The 20,352-nt window shown below is 53.8% G+C and overlaps 1 protein-coding gene across 1 annotated transcript in view; it reads right to left on the bottom strand.

Moving 5' to 3' along the window:
* Window positions 1-3,087: 3,087 nt before the first annotated feature.
* Window positions 3,088-20,352, bottom strand: part of C7H6orf132 (chromosome 7 C6orf132 homolog) — a 49,565-nt gene continuing 32,300 nt past the window's right edge. Inside the window, exons 5-7 of the mRNA XM_021098692.2 lie at window positions 11,608-11,683; window positions 5,806-9,370; window positions 3,088-5,177 (exon numbers count right to left, since the gene is read on the bottom strand). Of these exons, the coding sequence (XP_020954351.2) occupies window positions 5,060-5,177; window positions 5,806-9,370; window positions 11,608-11,683 (3,759 nt within the window). The 3' untranslated portion in view covers window positions 3,088-5,059. The remainder of the gene's footprint in view (window positions 5,178-5,805; window positions 9,371-11,607; window positions 11,684-20,352) is intronic.

The following is a 20,352-nucleotide window of genomic DNA, read 5'->3' on the forward strand; positions in this document are numbered from 1 at the left end:
CTCTGCTTTACTTAGGCCGGGCCCTGGGGAAAGCTGGGCTCCCTTTGGGAGAAGAGGGCATTACTGCCTGCAAACCCCAGGACCTGCCCCCGCTGCTGCATCGGGCCAGGCCTCTAAGACAGGTGGGGTTCTGGCCACTGGGGCCTGGGCCACATCCAGGGAGCCGTGAGGAGGCTCCAGAAACCAAGGTGTGACCAACCCGATCCAGAAACACCTGTGCTGCCTACACCCATTTGCTTTTTTTTTTTTTCGCCTTTTCAGGGCCGCGCCTGTGGCATATGGCAGTTCTCAGGCTAAGGGTTGAATCAGAGCTGCAGCAGCCAGCCTACACCACAGCCACAGCAACACCAGATCCGAGCCACATCTGCGACCTACACCACAGCTCATGGCAACACCAGATCCTTAACCACTGAGCAAAGCCAGGGATGGAACCCACGTCCTCACGGATACTAGTCGGATTCGTTACCGCTGAGCCACAGTGGGAACTCCCCCATTCACTTTCTCTATGAGCTTTTCCCTCCTCAGTGCCCCTGCCCCCACCACGCCCACCCTGATGGAAAGGGGGCGCTATGCCTGGGGTATGGATGAGCTGGCGGGCATGCGTACAGCTAAAGGGGGGCTGTGAGGAAGCAGTTTGGAGTCAGGTGGGCTACCCTGAGCAACTTGCTTTTCTTCTTGGGGCCTTTGTCTTCTCAGCAACAACATGGAATAAGAAGTATTATGAGGCCAACACATTTTCAAGGACTGTGGCGAGTAGAGGAGGGAAGGAATGAACTTTCCAAACTGTCAAAACTAAGTATGTGTTGGTGGTTACCAAACCACCGTCGTGCCAGGAGTTCCTGGTGTGAAGTACATGGAGCCCAGTTTTTGCGGGATCATGGCATCCTGGAAATAATGTGTGAAAATGCAGGTGGGGACATCATTCTGGGGTGAGGATCCAAAGCTCTCATCAGCTTTTTAAAAGAGATCAAGACCCACACACAGCACGAGGCCATCCTTGTCACTTTTTTGTTTTTAACTACCACACTCGCGGCACATGGAAGTTCCCCAGGCCAGGGGTCGAGGCCCAGCTGCACCCATGACCTACCTTGCAGCTTGTGGCAATGCCGGATCCTTAACCCACTGATGAGGCCAGGGATGGAACCCACATCCTCACAGAGACAACTTCAGGTCCCTAACCCTCTGAGCCACAACGGGAACTCCCATCCTTGTCACTTGTGATGCACTTGTTCACTGAGACCCAAGGTCACACAACTTGTCAAGAGGCAGAGCCAGATGTGGGACCCCGACGCCCCAACCCTCCCCAACTCCTGCTGCCCCTTCCATGTCAGGTGAGGGAGAAGAAGAGTTAGGTGGGACCAGAAAGGGAAGAAAAGCCAGAGGTGGAGCCCCAAGTCCTATAGGGAGTTGGGCCCCTGCCTTGACTCTATTAACCAGATGCGGGTAGGGGGCGGTGACACAGGAGAACAAGGGAGCCCCAGGAGGTGAGCAGCGAGGCCCTTCTTGGAAGCACTAAGTTGCTGAATTCATGAGTCAGACTGCCTCCCTTTCCCAACAACCCCCCCTAGAAGGCTCAGACGCAGGAGGAAACAGTGCTCCCTCTCCCATTGTCTGGAGAGGCCCTCTGGTTCTCGGTGTCCTCCTCCGGAAAAGTGAAAGACACTGGGCCAAAGCTTTATGGAAAACCAGGAAGGGCCACACACAAACATAAGGTAATCATCACCCAAAGATGCAGTTTATTGAGCAACTACTGAGTCCCAGGCAGGGGCTGGACGCCTGGCCTCATCGGCATAAATGTCACCATTTTAAGAGATCTTCCCTGAGCAGCAGGTCAAAGTAAATCCACTCCTCTTCCCCGCCCTCCAGTTAATCTTATAGTCTGTGTTCCTTTTCTTCCTACCACTTTTTTTTGGTCTTTTTCTAGGGCTGCACCTGCGGCATATGGAGATTCCCAGGCTAGGGGTCTAATCAGAGCTGTGGCTGCTGGCCTACGCCACAGCCACAGCAATGCGGGAACTGAGCCGCGTCTGTGACCTACACCACAGCTCACTGCAATGCCAGATCCTTAACCCACTGAGCGAGGCCAGGGATCGAACCCACAACCTCATGGTTCCTAGTCGGATTCATAAACCACTGAGCCATGACGGGAACTCCTACCACTTATTATATTAAAAATATAGTATAATATATGTGTGTTTGCCAGGGGAGAGGGAATAGAGTGGGATGGCCTGAGAGCTTGGAGTTAGTGGATGCAAACTATTACAGTTAGAGTGTATAAGCAATGAGGTCCTGCTGTATAGCTCAGGGACCTGTATCCAATCTCTTATGATGGAAGAGAATATGAGAAAAATAACGTATGACTGGGTCACTTTGCTGTACAGCGGAAATTTACAGAACATTATAAGTCAACTATACTTTAAGAAAATAAAAAACAATATTTCACACACTATATATATATATATATTATATATATATATATATACATATTTTTTTTGGCCATGCCCATGGAATGGAGAAGTTCCTGGGCCAGGGATCAAACCTGTGCCACAATGGTGTCCTGCGCCACAGCAGTGATAACACTGGGCCCTTAACCCGCTGCGCCACAAGAGAACTCCCACCCACCACTATTACAGTCCAGGCTGTTTCTGTGTGTTCCTTCCATTCTTTCTCCTCCACGAGACTACAGTCTCGCCACAGGCAGGAGATATGTCTGCGTGTTGATTGCTGTGTATCCATACTAAGCACAGTGCCCGCCATCTAGGAGTCACTCAATTCCTTGTTAAAGGAGTGCATGACTCTCTCTAATCATCACAGCAGCCTTATGAGGCAGGTTATCACACCCATTGTACAGAAGAAGAAACTGAGGTTCTGAGAGTCAAAGAGACTTGCACGGTTGGTCATCAGACGTCAGCTCTGCTCCTTCCTGGGAAGGATTTGGAGAGCAAAACCTAAGGGTCAGGAGAGAGAGGTGGGCCCAGCCCAACAGCTCACCAGTTCAGCTACCACCCTGTGCTCGGCCTTCCTCAGCTGAGCCCTCCCCGCCTCTTGTCACATTCCCAGTAGCTCCCAGACATCAATCCACAGCCATAGAGCTGGAGGCCATCCAAACCGGCCTGTTTATTTCCCAAGCCAGAAGAGAATCAGCCCTTCCCTGTCCATCATAGAGCGAGATCCAGCTGGGGTCCACGCCCCACCTCTCAAGCCTTTTTTATTTCTTTATTTTTTTTAGGGCTGCACCCGTGGCATACGGAGGTTCCCAGGCTAGGGGTCGAATCAGAGCCGTAGCTGCCGGCCTACACCACAGCCACAGCAACACCAGTTCTGAGCCGCATCTGTGACCTCATGGCAATGCCGGATCCTTAACCCCCTGAGCGAGTCCAGGGATCGAACCTGCGTCCTCATGGATGCTAGTCAGATTTGTTTCTGCTGAGCCACGATGGGAACCCCTCCCACCCCTCAAGCCTTAACCCAGCAGATAAATTAGTGAACTCTTGTATAAAACATAGTGCAGGGAAAATACAGAGAGAGAGCCAGGGCTGGCGGTGGGGTGGGGTTCGCTTCTTGGACACCAGTAACCAGCTCCTGCCCCATCAGGGCGCCTGCCTAGCCTTGCAATCTCTTTCCTTGAAGTGGCTCATCTGTTGTCCCCACACCCCGGGACCTTGGCTGGTTAGCACACATCACAAAGGTCCAACATCATGCCCCCCAAAGGGAACTGCTCCCTGGCTGCCCTGACTGGCCCGCTCCTCTGTCCTGCCTTCTTACCCAGGTAGCTGGCCTTGGCCTGGCTCCAGGAATTTGACCCACCAAACCTGAAGACAGAAGATTCACCAGGGAATACTGTCTTCTGACAGGTGTGGTGACTAGACCTCAAAAAAGTCCGAACCAGGATTTTTTTGAAAGTGGAAGGGGTTCGAATTCACTGGGAAACAAGCCCTGACCCAGACTCTCCAGGCAAAGGACAAATGGTCTCCCGACTGACAGGGCTCCCTGCCCTGCATGGGCCTGGTCCTGCCACTCGCGACTTTCCAAAACACTTCCCCCCGCCAGCAGCAAACTCCTCTCCACCTCTGTTGCCTCCCACTCTCCAAGACCTTCTGGCATCTTGATCACACATTTTAAGGCCTAAATAATATTGGAGACCTGTAGTATGGGACTGGGAATGATGGCCTCCCAAATCCTACATGGGACCTGCCATGTAAGGCCTCTCGTGTCAAGCCCCAGGCTTTCTGGCTCCTCGGGCCCAGTCCCCCAAATCATGGCTGCCTGGATCTGAGCAGAAATGCAAAGCCTTAATCCTCTGTCTTCCATCCCATACTTTCAATCTTCTCTCTCCCTCTAGGCTTTCTTGTAGTTAAGGGCCAGGGAGAAATCAACCAACCATCCGTGCCCCGATCCCCACCCTTGGTCAACGCAAAGCATTTTGTTCCAGGACCTTCTCCATAGGTTGTATGTGCATATTCCTGGTCCCACCTCAATGTGGCTTCTAATCTAGGAACCCCAGGTGTCACCTCGTAGAGTGGCAACTGGTGGATGGATGGAGGCCGAAGAACCTCAGCCTTTTATGAGGCCAGTAATCCCAGCCATCCCAATGGGTTCCCATTCAGAGTGCCCCAGCCCCCGCTTTCAGAACCTGCTCAGCAGGCCTGCTTGGAAAAATGCTTTAAATGAGCCTTACTAAAGTAAATAGTACTGGACAGGGAAAACTCAAGGCTCCGAGTCGTTCAAAGGTCATCCTCTCTCCCCTGCTTCCCCCTCCCACCCCATCTGCAGACAGTCCACAGTCACACCAGGGCTTTGGGAAACAAAAGGCCAATTTTCTTCCTTTTTTTTTTTTTCGGCCACAAGTCCCAGGACCAGGGATTGAACATGAACCACAGCAGGGACCCATCGAAGTCTAATCTTGATCGTCCTGGGGCCACTGCTTCACTCCTTGTCGTCTGTCAACGACTCCTCCGCCTCTGAGTGAGGCCCCCTCACACCTGGTGCGTCCCTCCCACCCCTACAAATCAAGTGCCGGGATCTGACCCCTTGGAGGAGAACTGAGAAGACCCTGGATTCAGGATGGAGCCTTTCGATGGGCCCCCGAGTAGGCATAGGAGATGGGTTGGCGGGTTCCGGGCCTCACGGTGAATGTGTTGATGGAGCCTCCATAGTGGGGGTTGCTGTGGGGAGTCCTGGTGGGGAGCAGGAGAGAGATGGGGTTAGTATCTGCATCTGGTTCACCCACACCCCTCCCTTTTCCCCCAGAGCGCAAGAGGATGGATGGGGCTCAGCGCTAAGGATTTGCCCCACAAGCTCGGGGCTCAGGATCCCGAAGTGCTACCCCGGTATTGGCTCCCTCCCGGCTCCGCCCTGCGGGCCAGAGTACCTGCCTAATACCAGCCTGCTCAGAGCTCCTAGCCTGGCTCAGGACGCATCTGTGTGTGGGAGGAAATGCCAGCTCCCAGGGACTACGCAGATATCCCCCGACCCCACACTTGGGGCTGAACCCTGGGGCTCGGAGGGGTGGAAAAGAGCAGAGAGAAGATGGAGCTGCTGGCGGATGCAGGAAGAGGGAGCAAGAAAAAAGAAAGGCGGTAAGAGGAGTTAAACACGCAGAGAAGGGAAGCGCCAACAGCGCCCTCTCCCGGCGAAGTGCACCTCTCTCCCCTCTCCCGGCCCTGAGGGCCAGTGGGGAGAAAACCAAAAGTCCCCGACCGACGGCCGTAGTCTGGCCAGCTCCCGTGTGATCCAGGGCTTGAGCCTCCCTCTCCCGTGGATTCCCGGCCCAGGCTCCCTCCATCACCCCCGCCCCCGGCTCACCTGCTAGCAGCCGGGGGGCGGCCGCAGTCGCCGCCGCCGGGCGCCTTGTACTTGGCCTCTCCGCGGGCGGCGCCCTCTAGGGACATCTTCAGAGCGTGCAGGCCGCCCGGCGGCGCGCGGCCCGCCGAGTTGACTCTCCGCATCTCCGGGCATCCGGGAGCTGCGAAGGGCCCTCCGGGAGGCGGCCCGAAGCAGTTGGGGGTGCTCAGGCTGCGGCCGGTGCCGCCGCGGGGCGGCCCGGGACTGCGGTGGGGCTCCCCGACGTACAGGCGCTTCTTGATGAGCGAACGGCTCCCGCCCGAGAATCGGTCCAGGCCTCCCGTGCCCCCAGCGGAGCCGGCATCCGTGGGAAAGCGGGAGAAGGTGCGAGCGGAGCCGGCGTCAGAGGAGGGCCCGGAGTCTGAGAAGTTGTGCCGGGGAGGGGAGGCCCGGGGCCCCAGATACTGGAGGGCCGGGACCGGGGGCTGGGGGTCATTGCTGAACTCTGGCGGCGGTGGGATGACCTCAAAGTTGAACTCCTCCTCCTCCTCCTTCTTGTGGGGGGACGGAGGGGAAGAGAAGGACTTGGGCAGCATATGGCCCTGGGGAACGTTGGAGGGCGCTGATTTTTCCCAGGCGGCGGGGCCCTGGGGTTCTGCCTTTGTCCACCTGTGCCTGCGGCTGGGCTCTGTGTCCTCTAGGTCTCTGCCGGGCTGAGGCTTCCACTGACTGGGTACCTTGGGTACCACAGTGAAGGAGTTGGGCAGGCCTTCTCTGTAGAGGGTGTTGTCAGAGCCTGCCTCTGGCTGGCTGTGGCCACGGAGACTCCCTGGCAGCGAGGACCGGTCCAAAGCAGCCCCTCTGGGCCTCCCCTTCTGTGCCCTCTGCCTGACTGCCAGGAGCAGGGCCATCGGGGAGCCCCTCTCCACCACCTCCCCCGTCACCGGGTGCCTTAGGAATTCGTCAGTAGGCTGGGCTGAGGTTGGGGGTTTGGCTGGCAGCCCCTGGGGCTCCTTCACCTCCACAGGCTCCCCTGCCCTGGCAGTCTCTCCTGTGGGCGGCATGGGCATCACCATAGCCACCTCTCTGCTGGGACTGTTCTGGCTGCGATGGAGCTTGTAGAGAAATGTCACCTCTTCTCGGCTGGGGGATGTCTTTGGGGGAAGGGCTGGAGATGAGAGAGCTCCCTGTGTAGGAGGCTTACTGGCCTCTGGGGAGCGCCCTTCTGCCTCTGGCCTGGATGGCCCTGTAAGCTCTTGACGTTCTGGCTTCTCCCACTGCCCAGCTGGGACTAGGTTCTTCTCTGGTGTCAGCTGGAATGAAGCGATGGGCAAAGTTGTGGCTGCAGATGGTGTGATGGGCCCAGGAGTGGCCTTGGGTGATGTGGCTGGTCCAGGTGTAGCCTTGGGTGGTGTGGCTGGTCCAGGAGTGGCCTTAGGTGGTGTGGCTAGTCCAGGTGTGAACTTAGGTGTTGTGGCTGGTCCAGGTGTGAACTTAGGTGGTGTAGCTAGTCCAGGTGTGACCTTAGGTGATGTGGTTAGTCCAGGTGTGAACTTAGGTGGTGTGGCTGGTATAGGCATGGCTTTGGGTGGTGTGGTAGCTGGTCCAGGCGTGACCTTAGGTGGTGTGACTAGTCCAGGTGTGACCTTAGGTGGTGTGACTAGTCCAGGTGTGACCTTGGGTGGTGTGACTAGTCCAGGTGTGACCTTGGGTGGTGTGGCTAGTCCAGGCGTGGCCTTGGGTGGTGTGGCTAGTCCAGGTGTGGCCTTGGGTGGTGTGGTGGCTGGTCCAGGTGTGGCCTTGGGTGGTGTGGCTGGTCCAGGTGTGGCCTGGGGTGGTGTGGCTGGTCCAGGTGTGGCCTGGGGTGGTGTGGCTGGTCCAGGTGTGGCCTGGGGTGGTGTGGCTGGTCCAGGTGTGGCCTGGGGTGGTGTGGCTGGTCCAGGTGTGGCCTGGGGTGGTGTGGCTGGTCCAGGTGTGGCCTGGGGTGGTGTGGCTGGTCCAGGTGTGGCCTGACATGGTGTAGCTGGTCCAGGCGTGGCCTGACATGGTGTAGCTGGTCCAGGCGTGGCCTGGGACTGGAGTGGTGTGGTTCGTGGAGGGGTGGCGGACAGAGGTGGCAGAGTCTTGGCCACAGGCTTGGAGAATTTGCCATTATCAACCCTGTTTTCAAAGATTCTTCTCCCTTCTAGCCGAGGTTTGGGAGGCAGAGACCCTATGCTGGGCTTGGCATCCTCTGCTGATGAGGAGAGCTGGGCCTCCAGCTTATTCCGGATCTGCCGCACACTGGGAGCTGGTGAGTCTTGGGGGCTGTAGTCCACAGGGGGTAGGGTCAGGCTGGTGGCCGCCTCCTTCTCAGGCAGGCTGCAGGGACTCTCCTCAGGAGCACTGGAGGGGGCCTCCTTCTGGGGCAGGCCGAGGCCCTTCTGGCTCTCCTTCACCTGGGAGGCTGCAGTTGGGCCTGGCCTGTGACCGGGGAATCGGTCCTCTCTCCTGGAGCCAGAAAGGTAGGCTGACAGCTCATTCCGTAGCTTCTCCATCTGGCTGGGATGCCGCCAGTCCACAGACTCTGAGGAGCCTGTGTCCTCTGGGCTGGGGGGGTCGGGTTTGGGTTTGGGAGCAGGAGAGCCAGACTTGGGGCCTTTCTTAAATCCAGGAGGTGGAGGGGCTGCCTTCTCCGCAGATGGCAAAGGAGGGGCAGCAGGGGGCAGTGGGGGTGCGGGGGGAGGGAGGGGGGGTGGGGGAGGGGGCAGGGGCGGGGCCGGAGGTGGAGTCTCAGCCTGTTCCCTGGTCCAGGCCCGGGACTGGCCTGGCCTCGGGCTGGCCGGTGCTAAAGCCCCGGGCTCCTCGGGGCGGTCTGGCTCAGGGGCCCTGTCGGGGTAGACCTGCGACGCGGGGCGGATGTGGAAGCTGGGAGGCAGTGGGAGTCGACTGGAGGCCTTCTTGGTGGCCCCTTCTTCCCAGGGAAGAGCCTCTTGTGCTTCCTGAGTGGAGATGGACGAAGTCCTGACTGGGGTTGGGGGCGGCACCTTGAATGAGCGGGGGAAGGTGAGGTGGGGCTCTGGCTTAGGTCCCATGAGGCTCCCCTCTGGCTCAGCAGGGCTCCTGGGGGGGCTGCTTCGGGGGGCCTCTGGCTGCCTGCCATTCAGTGCTGCCTCCGATTTCCACTTGGTGACACCCGAGGTGGGAAAGAGGGGAGTCCCGGTGTTACGAGGGGACACGGGAGCTGGGGGTGCTGGGGCTGGCAGAAGGGGCGGGGGCGGGGCCTGAGCGGTCAAGGGGGGCGCAGGTGGAATGAAGTCAGGAGGGGTGGGTGTGGATGGGGAGGAGAGGGCCCCCATTACCGGGGGCAGGGGTGGGGCCGTGCTGGGTGGTGGAGGGGGTTCCAGCAGCAGGGGAGGAGGCGGAGGAGCTGTGGCAGGTGGAGGTGGTGGCGAGGGCTCCCGTGGAGGCTGCGATGGAGCCGAGGGTGGTGGCGGCGCGGGGCCTGGGGGAGGTGGGGGGATGAGTGAGTCATCATAGCAGCCAGGCCTTAGGTCCCCCACGGAGCTGTATAACCGGAGGTTGCCGTTGACGAGCGTGCTGGCGCCTAGAAGGAGGGAGAGGCATCGATAAAGGCGAGGAGGCAGCACATGGCGGGCCGGGAGGGCTCCCGAGAGAGTGGCGGGTTTCCTGCGTTTGCTCTTGAATACCAAGTAAGGAGCAGCCATGCCTCCAGGCTCCTGAGCTGTCCTGGGAGTGACCCTCTTCTCCTAGGGAGGGGTCTGCTGCTCCTGGCACAGCCTCTGCAGCTTGTATTGAATCTTCTCTCTCACCACCTGAGGGTCCCGCCCCACCCTTCTCACCACCTGAGGGTCCCGCCCCACCCTTCTCCCCACTCTTCACAGTCCTTTCCTAAACCCTCTTCGGTTAGTCCCACCTTCTGTTTCTTACTAGGTGCCTTGGCTGGTACAAAGCTAGAAAGGCCAGGGATCAAATCCTGGCTCTGCCACTTATTAAATGTGTGACCTTGGACACACTCATTAACCTTGCCGAGCCTCAGTTTCATCATCTGTAAAATGGGCATCATGTCAGCACTTATCCCATAAAGCCATTGTGAGGATTAAGGAAGAGAATTCATGGAAATGCATAAAAAGAACGTATCACAAATGGTGCTAGGCCCATTGTAGGCACTTAACGAGTGGTAACCACTTTGATTACTACCACTTGTGCTTAACTTTCCAGTTTATGTCAAACGGAGGGAACGTGGGAGAGAGACAGGAAGTCATGGTTGGGTTTGGGCCTGGAGAGCTCAGTGAGCTAGTCTGGGTTAAATTCGGAAGAGAGAAATTTGCGCGAGTGACTCCTGCTTTCTAAACACCCTGAATTTGCCAGGAAGCCAGCTTTCCACCTCGCAGAGAACTTCCGGAACAGGTTCTGGGCTGCAGGATGGATGGGGGTGTATAGAAAGGAGGCGACGTGACCTGGATGAGCTGGAGAAATGCTAAGTCCCTGGCCCCTGGCTCACATCCTTCCCTTCTTGGCCCCAGTCCCTGCCCACTCCCTGGAGTCCCCAGGCCACCAAGAGGTGCTGGTTACTCCCCACCCCACCCCCCACCCCCTGCCAGCTTCTAGCACAGAGCGGAACAGCCTGAAATGGACAGCTCGGAAGGGCTCCTCCCAGCCGTTGAACTTCAAAACAAACACCAGAAAGAGTGGGGAAACCAACAACCACGGAGCACCCAAATGTTCAGAGCCGGGATACAGCGTAAGACAAACCAAAAAACAGTCAAAATGCTGCCCCACCCGCCGAGCTTGTGTTTTAATGGGATGATGAGACAGACAATGAATAAGTAATTCATAAATTACTACCACGTCCTGTGGTGAGTAACATGGGCGAGAACCCCCAGGGGAGGTGCTGGGGGTGCAATATGAATAGGGTGGTCAGGGAAGACCTGGCTGAGAAGGTGACCCTGATGCTCAGGGGAATGAGGGCGAGAGAGAGCTGAGCGCATGTGCAGGGAAAGAACGGTCAGGGCAGAGGCAGACCGGGGGCTGCGAACGTGCCTGGCTCTTAAAGGAGCAGCGTGAGATCGGACAGCCAGAGGGACAGAAGGCCAGGTGTGGCCAGATCCTGGCAGTCCTGGCAAGAACCCTTCCTCTGGGTGACAGAGGAAGTCACTGGTAGGTTTTGAGCGGACGTATGACAGGAAGTGACTTACATCCCATCTGGTACTTGGTTTGCTGGAACTGTCTTGCCCATGGCTTGTTGGGAGACACAGAGGTACAAGGGGTTAAGTGGCTTGTCCCCAGGGAATGAAGCTAATATGCAGTGGGGCTGGGATTTGAAGCTGGGTCTATCGGACTCCAGGGTTCTTTCTATCCTTCACGTTGCCCTTGTTCCTGCTCTGGCCTCAGCCTTCCCCCTCTGGGCCATGGCCAACCCCGGCTCCCTCCTCTCCCACCCACTGCAGCCAGCACCCAAGAGGCAGGGGGACTCCAGGTTTATCACCAGCTGGGAAGGGGGGCTAGATGCTTGAGCTTCAGGATGGAAAAAGAAAGATGGACAGGCTGTTCCCACTGTGGCTCTGTGGGTTCAGAACCTGACTAATATCCATGAGGACTTGGGTTCAATCCCTGGCCTTGCTCAGTGGGTTAGAGATCCGGTATTGCTGCAAGCTGCGGTGTAGAGCACAGATGCGGTTCGGATTTGGCATTGCTATCACTGTGGGGTAGGCGCTCTGATTTAACCCCTGGCCTGGGAACCTCCATATGCCACAGGTGTGGCCCTAAAAAGAAAAAAAAAGAAAGAAGGATGAACAAACCCCAAGCCTGGGGTCCTCTTACCTGTCACTTTTTTGTCTGCAAAGTCGTGTGGGACAGAGGGGGTGGGTACAGCCAGTCCATGGTTCTCCTGGGCATCCTGAAAGAGACCAGAACAATTAGGGAACAGAGAGAGACGGACTGTTTTTAAATCACTGCTCTGTGAGGGCGTTTTACCACTGGAAACTCTGCCGTGATGGTGATGCTCGTACAACCTCGTGAGTGTACCAATATGTGAAAAAGCTCATTTAAAAGGCTGAATTTTGGAGTTCCTGTCGTGGCACAGAGGAAATGAATCTGACTGGGAACTATGAGGCTGTGGGTTCGATCCCCGGTCTTGTTCAGTGGGTTAAGGATCTAGCGTTGCCGTGAGCTGTGGTGTAGGTCGCAGACGCAGCTTGGATCTGATGTTGCTATGGCTGTGGTATAGAGCCATAGCTCTGATTGAACCCCTATCTTGGGAACCTCCATGTGCTGTGGGTGCAGGCCTGAAAAGACAAAAAAAAAAAAAAAAAAAAAAGGCTGAATTTTATGATACCATCAACTCTTGTTATTCCCGGTAGTTAGGGTCTGTAAAGTTGCTGCGAACACTGAAATAGCAAAAACTGGATCAATGCCCGGAGAGAACTACAGGGTTAGGTTCCTATAAACTTTGGTCAAAGCACTTTCATCAACTGATCAATACATAACTTTGTTTTATACGTGCTTCTGTTTAAAGACGCTTTATTTAATATCTATGGTTGACTCACTGACACTGGACTCATAGCCAACAGCACCATAACAAACACCTTCGAAGCTCATCTAACACAATTATTTTCTCTGTAAGGCACCTGGTATCCTCCTCGAATGTAGGAATGTCAGATAGCACATCAGCACTATGCGTGAGGGCTATTTTTTTTCTTTTTAGGGCTGTACCCGAACCTAGTATATGGAGGTTCCCAGGCTAGGGGTCCAATTGGAGCTACAGTGGCCGGCCTACGCCACAGCCACAGCAACACAGGATCCAAGCCATGTCTGTGACCCACACCACAGCTCATGGCAATGCTGAATCCTTAACCCACTGATCGAGGTCAGAGGTGGAACCGGCAAATTCATGGATGCTAATGAGCCACAACAGGAACTTCCCAAGGGGGCATTTGAAATATCGAAATCACCAACACAAAGCAAAGAAATTTGAAAAACATGGCACTAAATAGAAAAGGACACATTTACAGTACAAGGGCTGAACAAGAAAGCATGGGCTGTGTGCATCAAGTGACTCAAACTTCACTGCTCTGTGCATGTCCAAAGCGTCTAGGGTATTGATTTGGGGGGCTGTTGCAAATCAATTTTAGTGAGTAGGCGAATTTGCAGATACAGAATCTGTAAATAATGACAACCAACTGTATATGAATTGTATCTTAATAGAACAGAACAGAACAAACAAAAAAGTTCTGTGGGACTCCCCATGGATAGCCACAAGATAAAAGCCAAAGCTCTCAACCTGGCCTCCTGCTCACGCTCAGTTTTCATTAGGTATTTACAGAAAAGTAAATAAATGAAAAGCGGTGCACTAGAGTATCGGCTGCACTGCCCTTTTGATTGCTCAGCTCAGCAGCCCATAAGCGTTTACACAGCTGTCAGTTTGTACATACTAGTTTGCATTCTGTTTTTTTCCCCTCAAACACACATTTCCATATGTCAACAATGTCCACACACCTGTCCTTTGGAGGAGCTATGGGGCATTTTATGGTCGCTTTCAAGGTCCTCAACACCTCGCATCTTTCCAGCCAATTTTTCTTTCCCGCTCTGCTGTTACAGCCACCCTGCATTTGAGCTGGACGACACCCTCTCCAGGGTCCTTCCGACCCACATGTCTGGTTCATGCTCATCCCTGACGCTGGGTGTTGGGCAGGCTCTTCCCACCCTCCATTTCTTTCTGTCTTTTTGTCTTTTTAGGGCTACACTCAAGGCATATGGAGGTTCCCAGGCTAGGGGTCCAATCGGACCTGTAGCTGCCGGCCTACACCACAGCCACAGCCATGCCAGATCTGAGCTGTGTCTGTAATCTATACCATAGCTCACGCCAGTGCTGGATCCTTAACCCACTGAGCGAGGCTAGGGATCGAACCTGCAGCCTCATGGATGCTAGTCAGATTTGCTAACCTCTGAGCCACAATGGGAACTCCCACCCTCCCTTTCTAACAATGATACCCCTTGCCCTGTGATCTGAACACATGATAGTAATCACGCTCCTCCTTGCTGACGCCCCATTTGCCAGTGGAGGATGCTGAGGCTCCGAAATGTTGGTGAGCTGTCTCTGGTCCCACATGCAGTGCTGCCAAACCCAGGTCCGTGGAGCCCTCCCCTCTGGTTATTTTGCTTCTCTAAAGTCTAAGAGTCTCATCCTGCAAGGAATAGCTGAGCCCTCCTAGAAGGATGGTAGCTCAGGAGCCAGACTGCTTAGATTTGAATTCCAGCTCTGCCATCTACTAGCTATGTGATTGTGCTAGGAATTCAAACTCTCTGCATCTCAATTTCCCTGTCTATGACATGATGAGAAAAATAGAATGTACCTATTCTAGCAGAGCCGAGAGAATGAAATAATTATGATACACAAAAAGCACTTAGCTCGGGCATTCCCTGGTGACCTAGTGGTTCACTGCTGTGGTCCAGGTTCAATCCCTGGTCTGAGAACAGAGATTCCACATCAAGCCATTACAGGCAGGAGCCAAAAAAGAAAAGAAAAAGCGCTTAACTCCTGGTCCGCAGTGAAGGCCCAATGAAAGTGAGCTCTCATTACTACTAAAGAGCCATCATCGCCTGTCTGCAGCAGCCCACTCGGACCTACTGCTCTTCAGAGCAGCCCACAGCCAAGCCCCCCCAAAGGGAGGGCTCTCGTTTGTGCTCCAGATATCCCCCCAGTTCCTCCAATGAGATCTGGTTGCTGCTTGGAGCCCAGGGACATGTCTTATGTGAACCCCTAGAGCTGGACACAGTGAGCCAAGTTATTACTCGCTGATGGGCTGATGGCACCAATTCTCTGGACGTAATGGTTTAGTATAAGGAGGATTCAAAGTAGATGTGTCAGGGAGTCACAGCAGATTAAGATCTGGCATTGTCTCTGCGGCAGCGAGGGTTTGAACCCCAGCACAGCACAATTGGGTTAAGGATCCAGCATTGCTGCAGCTGTGGCACAGTTTGCAGCTATGGCTTGGAATCAATCCCTGGTCTGGGAACTTCCAGCGGCTGCGGGTGCTGCTATTAAAAAAAAAAAAAAAAATTAAAAAATTAAAAAAATAAAAAGTAGATGTTTTAGAAATAGTCACAAGACCCCCCTGTTACCAAGAGCAATTCAGAATTACTCTCTGGTCATTTGAGGGCAACAAACTCCTCTTCTTGTTCTTAAAGAATTCTGAAGCTGCAAGGGCCTTGCTCCATCATCTAGTGTTTTTTTTCTGCCTTTACTTGACTCACACGGCCACACATCTGTTCTTTTTTTTTTTTTGCTTTTTCAGGACCGCACCCATGAAATATGGAGGTTCTCAGGCTAGGGTCTGAATCAGAGCTACAGCCGCTGGCCTTCGCCACAGCCACAGCAACGCCAGATCCAAGCCATGTCTGTGACCTACACCACAGCTCATGGCAACACTGGATCCTTAACCCACCGAGTGAGGCTACGGATGGAACCTGCATGCTCATGGATACTAGCCGTATTCATTTCTGCTGCATCACAGCAGGAACTCCCCCCACACATCTGTTCTTAACATCTTTCAAACCCAGTGATCCTGAACCAGGGGCAGGGACAGGGGCCAACTCATCCAAGGAGTGTCACCCGAGACGTTCTGAAACACCGCATACGCATACATACACTCATCACGGACTGTCTCATAACCCCTATCAAGTATGCACACTCTGATTTTGCTGAGATGGAGGCCAGGCCTTCCGGAGCCAGGGTTGAGGTCGCCGATTACTCTTTTGCACGTAATTGGAAAGTAGAAAGACCCAGGGTCTTATCATCAAAAGTCTTTGCGTTCCATTCATGCTCTGGATTTTGCCCATGCACATGAGCTTGGATGAGCCGCGACAATGATGACGTTAAACTACCATTTATACACCTACTGTGTGCCAGCACTATGGTACCTCCGATCCTTTAACAGAGCCTGAGAGCAAACCTAGGCTGCCCAACTCACCTTTCCTGCAAATCACTGAGACCCAGTTTCTTCACCTATGAAAACGAGATAATACCTCCTGCTTGGCAGCCACTGTGAGATCAAGTGAAGACCCAGGAAGCCAGTATGAGCTGAAGGAGTACAGCTTCTAAATCTCTGCCCACCAAGGTGAAAAAATTGTGAACAATCAAAGCAGAGCTGCCTGGGATTCTAGAAGCAACTTCTGGGTCAGAGTGCTTACGTATAATTATGTGTGGACCAGGAAGATGGAGGGACTTTATGGGCTGGAAGTCCTACTGCCCATTCCATCTTTGATCTTTATTTCCCCCCACTTTTTAGGGCCGCACTTATGGCATATGGATGTTCCCAGGCTAGGGGTCGATTTGGAGCTACAGCTGCCGGCCTACACCACAGCTCACGGCAACACCAGATCCTTAACCCACTGAGTGAGGCCAGGGATCGAACATGAAACCTCATGGTTCCTAGTCAGATTTCGTTTCCGCTGCACCATGACAGGAGCTCCTGATCTTTTTTTAAAATTAAATTAAATTAGGGAATTCCCGTCGTGGCGCAGTGGTTAACGAATCCGACTAGGAACCATGAGGTTGCGGGTTCGGTCCCTGCCCTTGCTCAGTGGGTTAACGATCCGGCGTTGCCGTGAGCTGTGGTGTAGGTTGCAGGCGCAGCTCGGATCCCGCGTTGCTGTGGCTCTGGCGTAGGCCAGTGGCTACAGCTCCGATTGGACCCCTAGCCTGGAAACCTCCATATGCCGCGGGAGCGGCCCAAGAAATAGCAACAACAGCAACAACAACAAAAGACAAAAAGACAAAAGACAAAAAAATTTAAAAAAATAAATAAATTAAATTAAAAAAATTTTTTTTCTTTTTTTTTGCTTTTTTCTGGCCATACCCGCAGCATATGGAAGTTCCCAGGCTAGGGGTCGAACTGGAGCTGTAGCTGCTGACCTATACCACAGCCACAGCAACGCCAGAGCCGAGCCACGTCTGCAACCTACACCACAGCTCATGGCCACACCGGATCCTTAACCCACTGAGCAAGGCCAGGGATTGAACCTGTGTCCTCATGGCTACTAGTCAGATTCATTTCCGCTGCGCCCAAACAGAAACTCCCCATCTTTGATCTTGACTCTGAAAATGTTTTAGACACCAAAGACCACAGCATGGAAGTCTGTCTCCTGAGCAGCCTTGGAACAGCAGCTCAGGCTTTTCAGGTCCTCCCCTCCACCCCCGACACACAGGGGTGTCCCAATGCTTGAGGTGCCGTGGCACTCCATTCTCCATCAGGCTTGGGGCAGATATCAAAGTTCAGGCCCACCCCTTCCGGAGGCCCACCCCCACCCCTGTACTGAACTATAGCATCCTCAAGCCACAGCTAACTCCACTCCAACCCCTCACACCCCCCAGGCTCTGCTGGCTCACCTTGCCAGCCCTCACGCTGGCATGGATTCAGAGAAGGCAAATACAACCTCATTTTAATGCTAGTCCTAGAAAAACAGACCCAGAAGCTACATCACTCCACTTGCTCACCATGGGGACCCAGGCAGCTGGTATCAAGTGCCCTGGATGGTGACAGATCTCAGTGGGCAGATGCACAGGTGTAAACAGCATCCATCTCCACGAGAGTTGAATTTCTACATCTGCCTCCCTGAGCCTTAGAGAACTGAGGCAAAGAAAACCTCCTTAAGAAGAGGGCTTGGGAGTTCCCGTCATGGCTCAGTGGTTAACGAATCCGACTAGAAACCATGAGGTTGTGGGTTCGATCCCTGGCCTCACTCAGTGGGTTAAGGATCCGGCGTTGCCGTGAGCTGTGGTGTAGGTTGCAGATGTGGCTCAGATCCCTCGTTGCTGTGGCTCTGGTGTAGGCCGGTGGCTACAGCTCCAATTCGACCCCTAGCCTTGGAACCTCCATATGCCACAGGAGCAGCCCAAGAAATGGCAAAAAGACAAAATAAATAAAAAAATAAAATAAAATGGCTAAAATGGTAAATTTTATGTTATGTGTATTTTACAATGGAAAAAGTTAAACAAAACATAGCAAACAAAAGAACAAAAGAGAAAGTGCTGAGGGAGCCAGCGTTTATCCTCCGCTGGACAGACCCCAGCCAGCATCCCACATCACCTCCTTCTCTCATCCCCAATTCTCCCAACCTCAACAATAATAATAAGAGCTGCTACTTGCTCAGCACCTACTCTGTACCATGTGCTCTTTCTTTCCTTTTTTTTTTTTTAACATCTCTCTCTCTCTCTTTTTTTTTAGGGCCGCACCAGGGGCACATGGAGATTCCCAGGCTAGGGGTCAAATTGGAGCTGTAGCTGCTGGCCTACACCACAGCCACAGCAATATAGGATCCGAACCCTGCATCTGTGACCTACACCACAGCTCACAGCAACGCTGAATCCATAACCTACTAAGCAAGGCCAAGGATCGAACCTGTGGCCTCATGGATGCTAGTCAGATTCATTTCTACTAAGCCACGACGGGAACTCCTGTGCTTTCCATCTCTTAACTCATTTCCTTTTCACAGCTTGAGACAAGATAGGTGTGATTGCTAAATGAGGCACAGAGAGGTTAAGTAACTTGCCCAAAGACCCACAGCTGGTTATGCATCACTGTCTTTCCAGGCATCTGGTCATCACCTGCACACCCAGCTTGTCACCTGGCTCTGCCAGGCACTTCCTGAGTCCCTTCCTTCCTGCCATACAAGCTAGGCCCTACGTCAAGTCCTGTCTCTCACCCAGACCAACAGACAGACTGCTGCCATGATCTCCCAGGGCCTCTGCCTTACCGCATTCTTCAAGCCTGACTCCAGGATGCTCTTTCTAAAATGCATCTCGGAGCAGGTCCCTTCCCTTCTATTGGTCTAGAGGCTGAAACTCAAACACCTTCACATGCATTCAAGACCTTTCCTGAGCTGTCCCTCTTGCAGCCACTGCCACGTTCTCCCACCTGCTGCACAAATTCTGGGCTCCATGCTCTTTTCTTTTTCTCGCCATTGTACCTGAGACCTGACTTCTGAGCAAATGGGCTCCTTGCAGCAGGGGTCTTCAGAATGGCAGAGAGACCACCCCTTGGAGGGAGCATCTGGAGGTTCCGGGGGTGGGTGAATAGCTTGAAAAAGGCACTAGATCATTTGGCTGCACCCGCTTCCCCAGCCCTCGAGAACCACTGCAGCTGCTTGGGATTCATTCCCACATCTTCTCAGGCTTCCAAAGCCTTGCTCTTGCTCTTATTCTGCCTAGGACGCACTTCATCAAGACAGGGGTGTGTCAACCTGTGGGTGACAGCAATGACAAGAATATGCAAATGAGCATCTGAGCACCTCTGTTGGGCCAGCCCTCGGGGGCCTCCCTGCTTAGCCTTGGCCACCGCCACAGCCACTCCCAACACTCTGCTGCAGAGCAGCCCTCCCTCAATGCCTGGGGCAGAGTCTAGCCCTGGCCCTGCCAGCTGGGGCACCCCGCATGAAACTGGGCCTCAGCCCTTCCCTGTCCCCACACCCAGACAACACCCAGGAGCTAGCATCACCTCACCCACCTCACAGAGGGCTGCAAGCCAGCTTCCCAGCTCAGACAAGCAGCCCTATAAAATCCATCACAGCCCAGTGTATTGAAAAGTCACCCAGCAATGATTAGTTGGCAAGAAGGCTGGGGGCGGAAGCGCTATTCCAAGAATATATATATATATATATTTTTTTTTTCTTCCTTATACTTGTCTCTATTTTCAGTTAACAATGAACTTCTGTTTCCTTCATAATTAACGAAACACCCAATGCAACAGTTAATTTTTTTAATTTTTGTAATCAAGTGGAAAGAGCATGAATTTTATAGGCAGGAAGATCCGATAGGCAATCTTTTTTTTTTTTGGTCTTTTTTAGGGCTGCACCCTCAGCATATGGAAGTTTCCAGGCTAGAGGTCAAATCAGAGCTGTAGCCGCCTGCTTATACCGCAGCCACAGCAAAACGCAGGATCTGAGCCGAGTCTGTGACCTACACTGAGGGTCACAGCAACACCGGATCCTTAACCCGCTAAGTGAGGTTGGGGATCGAATCTGCATCCTCATGGATACTAATCAAGTTCATTACCACTGAGCCACAGCAGGAACTCCCCTGATTGGCAATCTTAATTTAACTCCATTGTCTCAAAGACAGAATCTGACACAAGGTCAGTGGTCAGGAATTGTGTCCCTCTCTAGATTTTTTATTTTTAGGGCTGCACCTGTGGCATATGGAGATTCCCAGGCTAGGGGTTGAATCTGGAGCTACAGCTGCCGGCCTACGCCAGAGCCACAGCAACATGGGATCTGAGCCTCCTCTAGGACCTACACCACAGCTCACGGACACCAGATCCTTAACCCACTGAGTAAGGCCAGGGATCGAACCTGCAACCTCATGGTTCCCAGTCAGATTCATTTCCACTGTGCCACGACAAGAACTCCCTCTCTTGCCTTTTGAGGCTCAGTTTTCTCATCTGTAAGATGGGGTCGCCATTGCCATCTGAGGAAAGGCAATTCCTCAGGCTCTCGATCCCCTAGCACATCTCAGGGGTAAGCAGTGGGCTGAGTCCATGGACACTCTGCGCCGGGCACAGCCCCTAGCAT

The sequence above is a fragment of the Sus scrofa genome, chromosome 7, assembly GCF_054392235.1.
Source record: "Sus scrofa isolate SSC_HxYL_T2T_F1_AM1 chromosome 7, Sscrofa_HxYL_maternal_Yorkshire_Landrace_v2.0, whole genome shotgun sequence".
Lineage (NCBI taxonomy): Eukaryota > Metazoa > Chordata > Mammalia > Artiodactyla > Suidae > Sus > Sus scrofa.